Consider the following 14,034-nt stretch of genomic DNA (forward strand, 5'->3'; position numbering starts at 1 on the left):
GCGACAAACATCCAACCTGAGAGCGTTCTGCCAAAATGGAACATTCCGGTTCCTCTGGGGCTATTGCATCCTTTAGCAGCTCCCCGTATTTTCACTGAGAATACCCCTTTCTCCTCCTTTCGGGGGACTCAACCTCTCCCCAGCTCATTTTTTCCTCTTCTTTTAAAACTAAATAAATAAGTCAGCTTTTGAGCTGATGCTTTAAAGTTGGGGGGTCCGGTGGGGCTGAGAGAGGGATCAGAAGGGGGGGGCGGAGGGGGCGAAGGAAGGATGGAGGGAGTGAAGGAGGGATTGGGGGGGTTCCCGGATTTGAGGGGGGGTTCCCGGAATTCGGGGATCCAGTCCCGCCGCTTCCCCGGCCACGCCCACTATGGTCAGACCACGCCCCTTAATTAATATGTAAAAGCTTCGCCCCGATGGGCCACGCCCCCTCAGGCTTCTCTCCCCCCTCCCCGCGTTTCCGCCACGCGTTGTCACCTGTCCCCCCTCGGCCGCCGTCGGCGCCGCGGCGCGCGCGGGGGGCGGGCCCGGCGGACAGGGAAGATGGCGGAGGCGTCGCCGCAGCCGGGCCGGTTCTTCTGCCACTGCTGCTCGGCCGAGATCGCCCCGCGCCTGCCCGTGAGCGGGGCTCCGGGGAGGGCCGCCGGGGAGCGCCGGAACCGCGGGCAGCGCCGGGCGGGGGGTGGCCAGGGGGCGGGCACGTGGGGGCGAGGCCTGAGGGGCCCGGGGGGCCTGAGCGGCGCGAGGCGGGCGCTGCCCCGCCCGTGGCACCGGGGCTCGGGGGCGTCGAGCGGGGCTGCGGGAGGTGTCCGCAGCGAGGGAACGGGGCCGCGGCGATGAGGGGAGAGGCTGTGCGGAGGGAACGGGCCAGCCTGGGCGAGCCGCGGCGGGGGCGGCGCGGCGGGAGGGGCGCTCGGCCCCGTTCCGCCCGCACTGAGGGGCCCGCGGGGAGCGGCCGGGCTGTGCCGCGGAGCCGGGCTGGGCCGAGAGTCCGTCCGGCAGCAGCCCCCAGGCCCAGCTCTGACAGCCCCAGCCCGAGCAGCGCGGTCCCAGCCGGTGCCGGTGAAGCAGCGCGGGTTGCTGGCGGCTTCTCGGTCGTCTTTTAATGAACACGACAAAAACCCCGCGGTGGGGGCGGCTGGGGCGCTGGGAGGTGCACGGTAATACGTAGGTAGAAGTGCTGTGTAGGCACCTGGGCAGGTGCTTTAAATCACGCACCAAAATCCTGTGTGTGTGTGTCTGTGTGTGGGGAACTTGCCCTGGTGTGGGTGGAAAAGGAGTGTGGGCTGCTGGGGAGGATCTGGTGGATCAGTTGTTCCCCTGCTTGGCTTCCTGAGATGTTGAATGTGATTTAGAGAGTGTTGCTGGTCTCTTTATCCTGACACTTTTCACAGCACCTTGTCCCAAAAGTCATTGCTGGTTGCTGGCACTCAACTTGAAAAGCCTCTGAGGACAAGCAGAGCTGTGCCTGCCGGGGGTGGCTGTTTTGTGACGTGTGATTTGTCCTTTTGCCCTCTCCTTTGGGCCAGGTTGGGCCAGCTGTGGCTCCCAGCTCATGTGTAAGAGTGAGGGCAAACTCACCGAGCTGAGCACACGTGGGCTGTGGGCAGGAGGCAGGAGTTAACCCAGCAAATCTGTTCTTTATTTCTGTTCAAACACCCCGTGCTGGGCCGTGCTCACATCTGGTTGTGTGCACTTGGCTGGGCACACCTGGCTGTGCCAGCTGGGCACTCTTGGCCACACTGGACCAGGCAGGGAGCAGGCCCAGTGTTTGGGGGCTCAGCTCTGTGAATTCATGAGCTTGTTTTGGAGATCAGGCTCCCTCAGGCTTCGCTCACCCTCTGCAGGCGCAGTAACCAGCGCTGCCAAAGGAGGGACTCAAACAGCCCGAGAAACAACAAACTTTGACATTTGTGCTGTTCCACTGCAGAGGAATGTGCTGATCCCTGTGCTGATCCCTGTGCTGGGAGCTCACAGACACACACAACACACTGCAGCTCCCTGGAGCAGCGTGCTCAGGCCATGGCCACTCACCTCCTGCCACGTGTGTCCCCACCAGTCTGTGCTGGTGGGAAGCAGCGCAGAGGGGATTCCATGGGCTGCGGTCCCCTGAGCTCAGAGCTGGTGTCAGTGGTGCAGAGATGGTTGTTCCACAGCAGCAGACAGGGAGTCCTGTGTGGGAGAGGGAGCAGCCACCTCTCCCAGTCTGTTCCTGAGCTCAGAGCTCCCACATCTCCCTGGGCAGGTGGGGCACATGGAGGGGCTCCAAGCTCTGCTCCTTCCCTGGGGCCTCATTGGGGTCAGCTGTAGGGCCAGAGGAGTGACCCCACAGGCCTTATCAACAGCCACAACTCCCTGGGGGAATCCCTCAGTCTGGCTCAGGGATGTGCCAATTCCAACGCAGCAGCAGAAGGAAGTGGCATTATTTTTAGAAGCTCTTAAATGCCTTCTGTGCTGAGCCTGGCTCTGCCAGCACAGGGATTTGGGGTGGTGTGTGCCCGCCGTGGGGCAGGGGGTGGGATGGGCTCAGTGCTGCTGCTGGAGCAATGGGAAGCGAAACAGTTCCTTTCAGGCTCTCCAGTGTTCTGGGCTGCTCTGCCCAGGACAGGCTGCAGAGGATAAATTCCTCACTAACCCCAGGAACTGGGCTGCACGCTCAGCCTGTCTGTCCTGGCATGCTCAGTGCCCAGGGCATGGGGTGGTGGCAGGTCTCTGGAGTGAGCTCTGGGTGTGGGAGTGTGAGGTCCTGGCTGCACAACAACTCAGAGTGTGCCTGTGTGCTGTGCACCCCAGGCTGTGTTAGTGACAGGGACCATCCAGGTGACCACCACGACCTTGCCCAGTCCCTGCTGCCATTCCCACATTGTTTCCTGCTCCCCAAACACGCAGCTGGGCCAAAGTTTGAGGGCTGCTGCACAGGGAGCGTTGGGGGTTTCACTTTCACTTCACTGGAACTGCATCAGCTGGTACTAATGCTGTGTCTGTGCTGGGAATTAATCAGCATCACCCTCTCACTCTTAAGCTGAGCTCACACAGGCTCAGGCTGAGCTCTGGCCTCAGTGGCTCAGGAAGGCAAATGTTGGGGTTTGGGACCATGGCATGTGCTGGGGATGGCAGACTGCAGGACCCTCCCACCCTGTCACACCCTGCAGCTCTGAGGTACCACCTCCTTCTCTCACCCGCTGTGTCTTCTCCTGCAGGACTACATCTGCCCACGGTGTGAGTCTGGTTTTATTGAAGAGCTTCCTGAGGAGCCGAGGTAATGTGCTGCCCTAGGGGCTGCTGCTCCAGTGAGCCCAGGTTGCTTTGCTCTCTTGCTAGTTCAAAGGCAATGTTTGATACAAAATGCACCGTTTCTACTGCTTCTGCCCCAGCTTTAGCTCACCTTTCCTCACTTTTGGAGTACAGTGCTTTGTTGGCAGAGTTAGCACCCACAGGCCAATCTGCCAATGCAATGCTGAGCGCCCAGTGTCTCTGCTGAGGGGTGGGGCAGGAATGGTTTGATTTCAAACAAACATAAAGAAGTGGTAGGAAAGCTTTCCCAGCGCTGTGTGGTGGCTCTGACCTGATCTGAGTAATCAGGGCAGAGATAACCCCAGAGAGAGGGATCTGGGAATGGCGAGTGCACGGACACCTCAGTGTAAACAGTGGCTGTGTTGGGGATGAACAGCAAAATATTGTGGCTGAGACTTTGGACTCTGCCCTGGAGCAGTGAGGATTGTGTTTCCGTGCTGCTCTGCTGCCACTGGTGGCAGAAGCAGCAGGAATTTCTTAAAATGTTTCAGTCGTGTTTGTGGGGCCCCAGCTGTGACCAGCTCCAGGACAGGCTGTGGGCAGTGCAGGGACCAGGGGCAGTGGGTGTTGCTGCCTGCTGATTGTGGTGCCTAGCCTGGGGCTTCTGCACTGGGCAGGTGATGTTTGGTTTGACCACCAACCCTGGAGCCTGAAAATCCATCCTGGCTGATCCTGACTGTTTTGGTGATTCCCTGTGACCTTGGGAGAGTCACAAAGCTGCTGAATCTCAGCAGGTTTCGGTACCATAAATACAAAGCTTGGTTCTGAGCAGAAAATGTTCCTGAGGCTCTGAAAGCAGAAGTCTGACAACAGTTAGAGTTTTCCCAATATCCTGAGCCGTTGGGTTACGTGCCTCTGCAGTAGAGAAGTTCCTTTGCTTCAAGATTAGACTTTCGTGTCTTGGGGTCACAGCGATCAGCGTTTGTGCCTTAAGTCTTCCTGGTTCTCTGGAGGATTAACTGTGTGTTTGAGATGGATTGTGGGGGAAATCCTGGCTTGACATCGTGGTTCAGGCACTTCTCTGCAGCCTGTGAGATCTAATAGGGTAGGGAGAAATGAGTGAGGATGCAGGAAAATGAAAGGTTCGGGGAGGGAAGATTGATCTGAGCAATCAGAAAATCAGCAGCTGAGGGAGGACCAGGTTCTGTTGAGCTGTTCTCTGTCCTGGGATGGGAGCGGGGCAGAAAAGCATTGGAAGCTGCTGTGAGAAGATTACCAGTGCTCTTCATTCTCCATAGGAATGCTGACAATGAGACCAGCTCCTCTACATCAGCCACTGATCAGAGCAGGCATCCTTTTGAGGTGAGCAAGTCCTTTCTCTCTTCCAACACCTTTTGCTTTGCTGTTGGATTGAGTATTTTTCCAATAATGCATCGTTTAAACGTTTCCCAGATCATGACAGAATTTGGAAAGGAGGAATTAATATCCTCCACATGCTGCTCCTGAAATCTCCACATTCCATATTTTTACTGCGTGTGTTACATAGGACCATCACTCACAGCTGATTCCCGTCGTGAGGGGGCTCAGCAGGATTTGGAGAGCAGGATTTGGGTGTGTTGCTATGCAGTAGCCTCAGCTCGGAAGCAGCAGTGACACACCAAAGAGAAACCAGGGAACTGTGATTATTTCTGCCTCTGTGTGCAGTTCCAGTGCCTGTTCCTCACCGAGCTGCTGCCGAGGGTGCTGGTCCCAGCGTCACCCCGGGCCTGGCTGTGGGCAGCAGCTGCTGGGACACCGTGGGAGCCGCGAGCTGTTCCTCCTCTTGTCACAGTCTGTTCTCTGCATTCCCTCCCTCCCTCCAGAACGTGGATCAGCACTTGTTCACCTTGCCCCCGGGCTACGGCCAGTTTGCTTTCGGGTTCTTTGACGACAGCTTTGAGTTTCCCTTTGGGTCCAACGCGCAGCCGGAAGACAACCGGGACTCAGAGAACCGGCGGGAGCGCGAGCACCAGTCCCGGCACCGCTACGGCGCCCGGCAGCCCCGCGCCCGCCTGGCCGCGCGCCGAGCCTCGGGCAGGCACGAGGGCGTCCCCACGCTGGAAGGGTGAGAACACTCTGGCCCCTGAGGAGGGAACGCTGTTGTTTCTCACCTTTTCTCCTGGATTGTGGGAGCAGCATCCCAAAGCTCTGTCATCGGTGTCCCACCTGAGCCTGTTGGCAGCTCCTTCTTGGGGTCTGTTGGGATTGTTTCAGCCGAGTGGTGACGTGGACTGTGCTTGGGAGTTTGTTCTGTAGTGGGAAAATATTCCCTGGTCATTGCCAGGTGTTGCAAAAACGTTGTACTTGCTGTGAGGGGAAGCAGAAGAGAACAACAGTGTTTGTGTAAGTGCATCCTGGGAGCCATTCACCATCGTGTCAGGAATTGTCCCCTTATGAATCAAATACTGAAACTTTATCAGGGGCTGATCACTCCCATAGCTGCCATTGCAATTGCTGTAGGGTATTTTTAATTGCCCCCAACAATGTGTAGTATTCAGCTTATTCAATCTCTCTCTCCGTGCTGGAGTGCTGGGCTGGGAGCCAGCAAACTTTAATTCTTACACAATCCTGGTTTTCTTGTCTTTCAGAATTATCCAGCAGCTGGTCAATGGAATTATTGCACCGACCACAATTCCAAACCTAGGCTTGGGCCCTTGGTGAGTTGGAGGATGTGCTGCTCTCTCTGACAGTGTCTCGTTGGTGCTCCAGGATGAACTCACTTGCTGTCCTTGCTCTTCAGGGGAGTCCTGCACTCAAATCCGATGGACTACGCCTGGGGTGCCAACGGACTGGATGCGATTATCACACAGGTAAAACTGGGATTCACCACAGTCTCCATCCTCCTGTGCAGTGCTGCAGGAGGGGCAGCACCTGTGCTGCTGCAGGGAATGAGGGGCTGGGGAACTGAAATGGGAAGAGGTCCACAGTGCGGGATCCTGGTCCCCTGGCTCAGGAAACGAGTGGATTCTGTGTGCTGCTGAGCTCACCTCTCTCTTCTGCCTGCCTGGCTGGTTGTTTTTCCAGTTACTGAATCAGTTTGAAAACACTGGACCGCCGCCAGCAGACAAAGAGAAGATCCAGGCCCTCCCCACCATACAGATCACACAGGAGCACGTGGGTAGGTGTCTGCTCCATGGGACTGTGCACAGGGTGCTCACTGGAACTGTCTGTAATGTTTTCTTGGGACTTGAATTTTGTCTGTTTGTACCTTTGAGGCATAAAACATTTCAAAGTGGGCAGAGAGCTGAAGGGGCTCTGTTATACTCACACAAAAAAAGAGCAGTGTAGGCTGTATGGATTTGCCCTGGTGAGGTTGTGAGAAGTTCGGTTGGATAGAGATGGAAAAGCAGAAGGGAAGGATGAGGCATACCCTGGGTAGGGGGAGGTAGAGTGATGGTGTGGGGGCTGCAGAGCACCAAGCTTTCCTCCTGACAGGGATGGAAGCAGTGGTGGGGAAGGGGAGAAGGATGATGAGCCCTGAGTCGGGGGCTTTGTGGGTCATTCTCTCCCCCTTTGCTCAGCTGGCTTTGCTTGGCTTTCCCTATGCCATGCAGATTCCGGGTTGGAGTGCCCTGTGTGTAAGGAAGACTACACAGTCGGGGAGAACGTGCGGCAGTTACCGTGCAATCACCTGTTCCACGACGGCTGCATCGTCCCGTGGCTGGAGCAGGTGAGTGCGGGGCACCGCCTGGGGCGTGCAGCACTGGGGGCTTTGTCTGGTCCTGCTCCCCTCTGTAAATATTTTCCTACCTCCATGATGAGGCCTGAGCACAAGCAGCCTGTGGTCAGAGGATGGAGTGTCATCCCAGCCCATTCCTCCAGTGCTGCTCCCCTGTTGTGTTTCTAATCCCGTTTCCCGTATTTCTTGTTTTGTTTTTTGTCTGCTCCCCAAAGCATGACACGTGTCCCGTCTGCCGGAAAAGTTTAAGTGGACAAAACACTGCCACAAACCCCCCAGGACTCACAGGGATGAACTTCTCGTCATCCTCCTCCTCCTCCTCTTCCTCAAGCTCACCAAGTAATGAAAACTCATCGAACAACTCATGAATCTTAACGCACCCTCTTGTCCCCGGGGCCCTTCCACTGTTCCCCCTCTCTCCCTGGCCACCACGAGCAGCCAAAGGGGCTTCCAGAGCAGAGCGAGGGGAGGGGACGAGGCAGGAGCAGTGCCCCCAGAATGTCCTTTTGATTTCTGAAGACACGGAGACTCTGGGTCCTTCAGAGATGAGAAGCCTCAAGTTCTGTGATGAAAAAGGGGGGAAAGAGCTCTGTCTGTCAATAAAAACATCCTCTTTGCGTGGACTTTACCCATTGCAGTGCGAGGCTGCTGCGCTCCCCGGCTGGGAACCCCGAGGTGCTGAGCGAGTGGTTCGATCCCGAATGGAAATGTTGTTTGTATGGGTTTGAATTTGAGATCCCTTTCTTTTATTTCTTTTGCTCCTCCTCCCCTTGGATACTATCTTTTCTGCTTTGGAGATTGACGTCTAAAATGGAAGTATAAGGATGCTGCCTCCCCCCAGGATCACCATCTGGGGAGGACCAATAGCTGTCACTGAAACAGGAACTCTCAAGTAGACCCCGGGATCCTTCCCTGTCCCATCTCGAGTCCCTTTTATTTCTCTTTATAACCTCGCCCGCTGATACTCAACACTGAAAGGGGTTTTTATAATCTTAAATTATTACTGTTGTCAATAAATGGACATTTCAGCTCTGCGAGCCATTATGCATGATTTGAAGAAAGCTACAGGGTAAGCTCTGAGGCCACCAAGCTGTCCTGCCTTCCCCGGACAGGCTGGGCCTCTCTGAGCCCTCCTGCGTGCTGGGAGTTCGGTGGGAGCCACTGCCAGCCTGTGGATCACTGCACAGGTAGCCAAGGGTCGCAGCTGGAAGCATCCTCGCCTGGTGTTTTCTATTTTTTACACCTTCTTCCCCCTGCAGTCCTGCCCCCCTCGCAGCCGGGGCAGGCTGTTCTGCTGGGCCAACACAGGACTGGGTGTGCAGCACAACGAGGACCAGCAAATCTCATTGTGACCGAGTAATTACCAGGAAAACAACATTTTGGAGATTAAAAAAAAATGTATTGCAAAGCTACTTAAAATAGAGCTGATTAAAACAAGGAGAGAGAAAAATATCCAGGTATGTTTGTGACTCAGTTTCTGTGACAGAGCTGGAGCTCGGAGAATGACAAGAATGTCATCAGAGCAGGCAGTGACTCCCTGCCATGTCCCTGCTTCCTGGGCCCTGAGGCATGAGAGGAGAAACTCTCACCATCCTCACTGGGACCCCCTTCCCCTCACAGGGACTTGAGGTGGTCAGGAGGTTTCCTAGAGGGCTGGGGGTCCTTGATGGTACCACATGTTGGGACTGCTCTGTGGCAGAGGCCAGAGCAGCCAAGGGAGAACCTGCCCCCGTGGGAGCTGCCAGGGAGGTGGGTGGAGGGTTTGACAGTTTGGGGGGTTCCTGCCTCTCCCTTGGCTTTTGGGGCCCTGGGAGTGGGCTGGTGCTGCTGGGGATGGTGCTGGCTCCAGCAGAGCTTGGATGTCTTTTCTAAAACAGCATCACCCCAGGACCTGGCTCTTCCATGAGCTTCCTGAGAAGATACAAACCTCTTTTAGAAGGGGGAAGGATGCTTTGGTCCTTCTTGGGCCATTTCAGAGCGCGTGAAGTTGGTTTGTTGAAGTGTCACCAGCTGTGCCAGGGCCAGGGGCTGGCAGGGAGCGACTTGCCTGGACTGTTTTTCTTCCTCAGCTTGGCCGGGCAGTGTGGCGGCGCCTTTCATCTCCCAGGAGGGTTTATCTCGGGACTGGTGTGTCGGGGTTAATGGCTCATCCTCTGCCAGGGGTTGAGCCAGCAGCCTGGGCTGGTGAGGTGGGTGGCAGCAAGAAGGTCCTGGCTGAACCTGCACGTGTCCATTGGCTGACCCGACACCGAGGAGAGGCTTTGCTGTTTAGTCACCAAACAAGAGACCTGGAAACACCTTCCCTCTCCCACTCTTTCAGCTGTGATTGGGTTCTGACTCCCCCAGGCGCTTGGGAATGATTTCTCATGTGTGAGCCGTGCTCAGATGGCTCAGTGGGCCGAGCAAAGTCCCGGGTGGGTGCGTGGCAGCTGCTGCCCACCTGGCAGGGGCTCACCACAGTCACCACATGGTTAATACAGCGGCTGTTCCCTCTCAGACTCATTTGGAGCTGGTTGGGTCAGAAATGGAACGAGTTTGGTGGTTTTTGCTGGGGCCATTGCTGTGTCTGACGTGACAGTGACCGGGATGCTGGGCCAGGCCGCAGCAGGCGTGAGGTGGCGCAGGGATGTACCCTGGCCGGGAGGCTGAGGTGCAGGTGCTATTCCTGGCCCTGCTGCCCTCACCACTGTCCCAGCTGTGTTTTTGTTGGGGATGAGGATGCGGAGCTGGGCTGCAGGACTGACTGGCCCTGGAGCTGTGTCTGCCTGAGGATCTGGGCTGGCTCCTGCTGCTCCTGCTCCCTCCTTTGTGCCAGTGAACCACCATGGCTGTTTTCCTGCAGGGTGGATGGGGGTCAATGAAAACCTGGATGTGGCAAAGGACCAGCTGAGCTCCCTGCCAGTGGCAGCAGAGATGACACTGGTGGCTGCAGCCACAACCACACGGCAGCCAATCCCTCCCATCCCAAGCCAAGTTCATCATCAAAGCTCCAAGACCTGCTCCTGTTCCATACCATGAACACAGCTTTAATTGCCACGGAAGCTCAGACACAGACAACCTGCTGGTACATCCCAGCCCTGCAGAGATGCCATTAGCAGATCCTGGCCCCTGCTCCAGTCATGCTCCCTGGCTCCACCACACTGGCTCTGTGCTGGGGTGTCCTGGTTTAGGGCAAATTTGGGAACAGTAGGAGAGCCACAGCCCCACACGGCTGAGTCTGGAGCATCTGCCTTCCATATCCCTCCTCTGCCGTGCATTAAAAATAAAGCAATAAATAGCAAAAAATAGATATGTACATAAATAAAATAACATTTTTTTCTTTGGTTTTTTTTTCCTACAGGACCGTCTGGAGCTGCCCACGGTGTTCAGCTGACGAGCATGGGGAGGAAGTGTGTGGAGAGGTGCTGCCGGCGTGTCTTGCCCCCTCGCTGTGGCCTGCCCTTGCTATTGAGCGAGAGGAACATGGGGCGGCCGCGGTGCCGCCAGTGCAGCGACGCGTAGGTGTTGTAGCCGTTCTCTTCGATGCGCTCCGTGAACTTGCAGTTGGGGCTGAACTCCTTCTGGCAGGAGAGGGAAGGGAGTGAGGGGTGGCTATGCTCAGCTGGAGCCCCTCGGACCCCAAAAGTGGGGCAGGGCAGGACCCCGGCTCCTCTCTGGTGCCCATGGGGCAGAGGGGCTGGGTGGGTGCAGTCCCCTGCTGGGGAGCAGGTCAGGGCACGGGAAACCAGGAGCCTGTTCCAGCTCTGCCCTGAGCCTCTGACTCTGGTGCAGCCCCTCCCAGGAGGCAGCATCCGACCTACCGACCCGTAGAGCCTCCCCCGCTCGTTCATGGCCAGGTAGAAGCCGGTGTGCACCGCCCGGATGGCCACGACGCCGACACGCACCGACCGGATCTCCACGATGCCTGCGGGACAGGGAAGCACGGCATGAGCCAGGGAGGGACAGGAAACCTCCCTGAGGGGCCCTGTCCCAGTGCTGACTCTGTAGCCACAGTGTCCCTCCAGAGGGAGGGAGTTGCTGATCCTCATCCAGAGCCAGAGCAGCCAGAGGAATGAGGGCTGCAGCCCAAGCTGGCAGTGGGAGGAAGGAACCTCTGATCCAAGGAAGGTTTGATCTTTACTCCTCTCCTCCCCAGGGTCCAGCCACTTCCAGAAGCGGGGCTGTGCGGGAGCGATGCCAAGCACAACCTCGTGTGTGTCCTCCCCTCGCTGGCAGCTCTGCCCGTTCAGTTCATCCATCCCCAGCGTGCCCGGAGTGCCCCGGGGACCTGACCCGCCTCCCTCAGCGCCCAGCCTGGCACACGCAGGGCTCTGGGGCTGGCCAAGTGTGCGTGGGGGTGGCAGCAACAGCACACATCGTGTTCTGGTGGACAAAGGCGCGCAGGCAGAGCTCTGAGGGAGCAGTAGCCCAGGTCGGTGCCATCCGTGGATGCCCGATTTCCTGGTGGCACAAGCGAGGACAGCACTGTGGGCTGGCAGGTAGAGGAGCAACACGAGGATGAGCCCGGGGGGGCGGCTGCAGCCGGGCTGTGAAGCCACAGCTGGGCTGGCGTGTGTGTGCCCCGACCGCCGAGCTCCGGCTCGGCCGCTAATGGGAAAGGCATGTGGTCAGACCAGCGGCTCTGGCACGGGAAACACCCAGAGCATCATCGGGGCCTCCTGGATTCCTGCACTGCCTCACGCCGGCCAGCCCCGAGTGCCGCTGCCCGCCCGGGCAGTGGGAAGGGGAGAAGGAATGTCCAGGGAGAGCAACGTGGGCAGGGCAGCAGGAAGGGCTGGAGCACAGCGGGATCTGCCACTGGGCACCACCGCTGGACACACAGACAGCATGGGGGCTGCAGCCCCTGGGCAGGGCTTTCATCAGTGTCCCGGCGTTGTTGGCATTCCCCGGGCATCACCTGCCTGCGGTGGATACACGGTGGATGCAGCCCTGGGGCAGTGTGAGGGCTCCCCCGGGATTTTCAGCCCAGCTGCTTCGGTGCTGCCACTGCCGAGGGCTGTGGAGGGGAAGGGCTGAGCAAATGCCTGTGAATCCGTCCCACTTGATCACCGTCTGAAGCTGCTGCTATTTATAAGGACTTGCACTTTCCTAAAAATAACCCCCTTCTGTTCCCAGTGCTCGGGCCGGCTCTGCCGCCCTTTGTTTGAAGGTGCCTGGCCAGTACCTGATCAGAGGCAGCTCCCAGTGCTCCCAGTCTCACACTCAGCCCAGAGGGGTCTCGAGGAGGCTGGGGCAGAGGCAGGGCTTGAGGTGGGGGAGTCCCTGAAGATCCCCCGCCACCCTAGAGCTGCCAGTGGGGCTGGTCCGGCAGCTTCTGCGAGGGCTGTGGAGCAGAGCCCGCGCCCAGCCCAGGCGCACACAGATAAGCAGAGCGAGCCTCATGTACAGCCCGGAGCTGCTCTGCCTGCCAGCTCCCGTGGCCACACCATGGAGGGAACGTGTTGGGGTGCTTTGAGCTGGCAGCGTGCCCGCTCGGGACTCCCGACAGCCTCCGACACCACAGGAGGGTTCCCTGGGCTGGGCTTGGCTCCCGTGTCCTGCGGCTCCTGGGAGATGGGGCAGCCCCTGCTGCACCAGGACATGAGCTGGGGCTGCTGCAGCCCTCCTGCCCCAAACCCAACACCCCGTCAGGGCATCTGGGGGATGATCAGGCATCCCCTTTTCCAAGAAACCCAAGATTCCCCTCCTTGTCCAGCTACTGTCCTGCCAGGCTGGTGCCCCCATCCCTGTCCCAGGGGCTGGGACCCTGCACCCCGATGGGTGGCTGATACCTGGTACTTGCAGCCCTGACTCTTGCTGAAGTCATACAGGGACTACCACGTCCTTGGGGATGTTGTCCCTCTGCCCACCCAGCTGTCTTGAGTCCCAGCCTGCTCTGCAGGCAGCGGCTGCTCCATGGTCCCCTCCGACGGGGATTGGACAGATGCCCCACTCTGGTGCCAGCATCCCCGCAAAACTTCCTACATCCCCCCCCTTCCTCAGCCTTTTTCCCCCCGAATGTGTTAGTGGGGGAACGATCCTTTCCTCCAGTCCATGGGGAAGGCAAGGCGGGGGGCATCGTGAACTGGCAGGACCAGATGGGACAAGGGACCCCCGAGAGACCCCCTAGGACAGCCCAGCCGCTGGGAAAGCAACGTCGGGTCCCCGGGCAGTGGTGGCCGGTGTCCGCGCCCCTCTCGTGGCTCCCACAGTGCAGTGACGGGGGTGAGGGCAGCCGGTGCCGGGGGACAGCGGGGACCCGCCGCTCCCGCGGCCCCGGAGGACCGGGCGCTTTGGCTGCGATTTCCCCGGAGGGAAGAGCTGCGGGCTCCCTCCGGGCCGGGCACGGAATTCTCCCGTCGCCGACCCGAGGCGCCTCCGTGCAGCCTCCGCCCCGGTCCAGCCCCAGCAGCGCCCGCCGCAGCCCCGGCAGCCCCGGCAGCCGGCGGGATCGCGCCTCGCCCGTCGTGGGCGGGGGGCGGCCCCAGATCCCGCTCTCCCCCGTTCCCGTCCCGGTCCCGGTCCCGTCCGTCCCCACTCACTGCCCGGCCGCTCCCTCCAGCGCGTCCCCTCCACGCCGCCGCTGCCGTCGATGCGCAGGAAGAAGCGGGTGGCGGAGAAGAGCCGCCGCCAGCGCACGTCGCCCTCCAGATGCCCGTAGCTGCGGGGGGGCCGCCGGCCGGTCCCGGTGGCACTGCCCGGCCCCGGCCCCGGTCCCGGTCCCGGTCCCGGCCCCGCCAGCACGGCGAGTGCCCCGGCGAGGCAGGCGGCGATGGCGGCGGGGCCCCCGCGCCTCATGGCGGCGGGCGGCGGGCGACAGGCGGGCAACAGGAGATGCGCCATGGCCACGGCGGCGACCGGCGACCGGCCCCGACGGCGCGAGCGGCCAGGGATGGGCGGCCCGGGGCGGGGCGGCGGCGGCGAATGGGCGGGCCGGGGGCTGGGGCGGTGCCTCCCATTCATAAATCGGCGCCCCGACGGCTGTCCCGGGTCACCGGCCGCGGTCACTCGCTGAAGACCGCGGGGCGCCCGGTTGGGGAGCGCACACTCCGGTATCCGCCGTCAGCTGCCATGGGCGGGCAAGGGACGAGCGCCGCGGGCTC

General features: G+C 59.5%; 2 protein-coding genes across 6 annotated transcripts; one reads left to right on the forward strand and one right to left on the reverse strand.

Annotated features, from left to right (window-relative positions):
* The first annotated feature begins 462 nt into the window (after positions 1–462).
* Positions 463–10,446, forward strand: RNF126 (ring finger protein 126). 2 transcript variants are annotated; one of them, XM_012571191.5, is made up of 9 exons: positions 463–618; positions 3,201–3,259; positions 4,533–4,596; positions 5,097–5,338; positions 5,862–5,930; positions 6,014–6,083; positions 6,298–6,391; positions 6,828–6,943; positions 7,168–8,404. In XM_012571191.5, exons 1-9 carry the CDS (start codon positions 544–546, stop codon positions 7,318–7,320), a joined length of 942 nt encoding a protein of 313 aa, XP_012426645.1. In that variant the 5' UTR covers positions 463–543; the 3' UTR covers positions 7,321–8,404.
* FGF22 (fibroblast growth factor 22) lies at positions 9,953–13,897 on the reverse strand. 4 transcript variants are annotated; one of them, XM_041710948.2, is made up of 3 exons: positions 13,474–13,897; positions 10,757–10,856; positions 9,953–10,509 (listed from the first exon to the last, which is right to left on the reverse strand). In XM_041710948.2, the coding sequence occupies exons 1-3, from the start codon at positions 13,892–13,894 to the stop codon at positions 10,287–10,289; spliced, it is 744 nt and encodes a 247-aa protein (XP_041566882.2). In that variant the 5' UTR covers positions 13,895–13,897; the 3' UTR covers positions 9,953–10,286. The 4 variants fall into 4 exon arrangements, with proteins under 4 accessions (XP_041566882.2, XP_041566881.2, XP_030112444.4 ...); XM_041710947.2 differs by having other exon boundaries at positions 9,953–10,512; XM_030256584.4 differs by having other exon boundaries at positions 10,753–10,856.
* Positions 13,898–14,034: the final 137 nt, after the last annotated feature.

Source organism: Taeniopygia guttata, chromosome 28 (assembly GCF_048771995.1).
Source record: "Taeniopygia guttata chromosome 28, bTaeGut7.mat, whole genome shotgun sequence".
In the NCBI taxonomy this organism is placed as follows: Eukaryota; Metazoa; Chordata; class Aves; order Passeriformes; family Estrildidae; genus Taeniopygia; species Taeniopygia guttata.

Coding starts and splice junctions, on each gene's coding strand:
- RNF126 (XM_012571191.5), top strand. CDS start 544: ATGGCGGAGGCGTCGCCGCAGCCGGGCCGGTTCTTCTGCCACTGCTGC. Junction 4,597..5,096: donor AGAGCAGGCATCCTTTTGAG/GTGAGCAAGTCC, acceptor CCCTCCCTCCAG/AACGTGGATCAGCACTTGTT. Junction 6,084..6,297: donor TGGATGCGATTATCACACAG/GTAAAACTGGGA, acceptor TTGTTTTTCCAG/TTACTGAATCAGTTTGAAAA.
- FGF22 (XM_041710947.2), bottom strand. CDS start 13,894: ATGAATGGGAGGCACCGCCCCAGCCCCCGGCCCGCCCATTCGCCGCCG. Junction 10,857..13,473: donor CTGGAGGGAGCGGCCGGGCA/GTGAGTGGGGAC, acceptor CCTGTCCCGCAG/GCATCGTGGAGATCCGGTCG. Junction 10,513..10,756: donor GAGCGGGGGAGGCTCTACGG/GTCGGTAGGTCG, acceptor CTCTCCTGCCAG/AAGGAGTTCAGCCCCAACTG.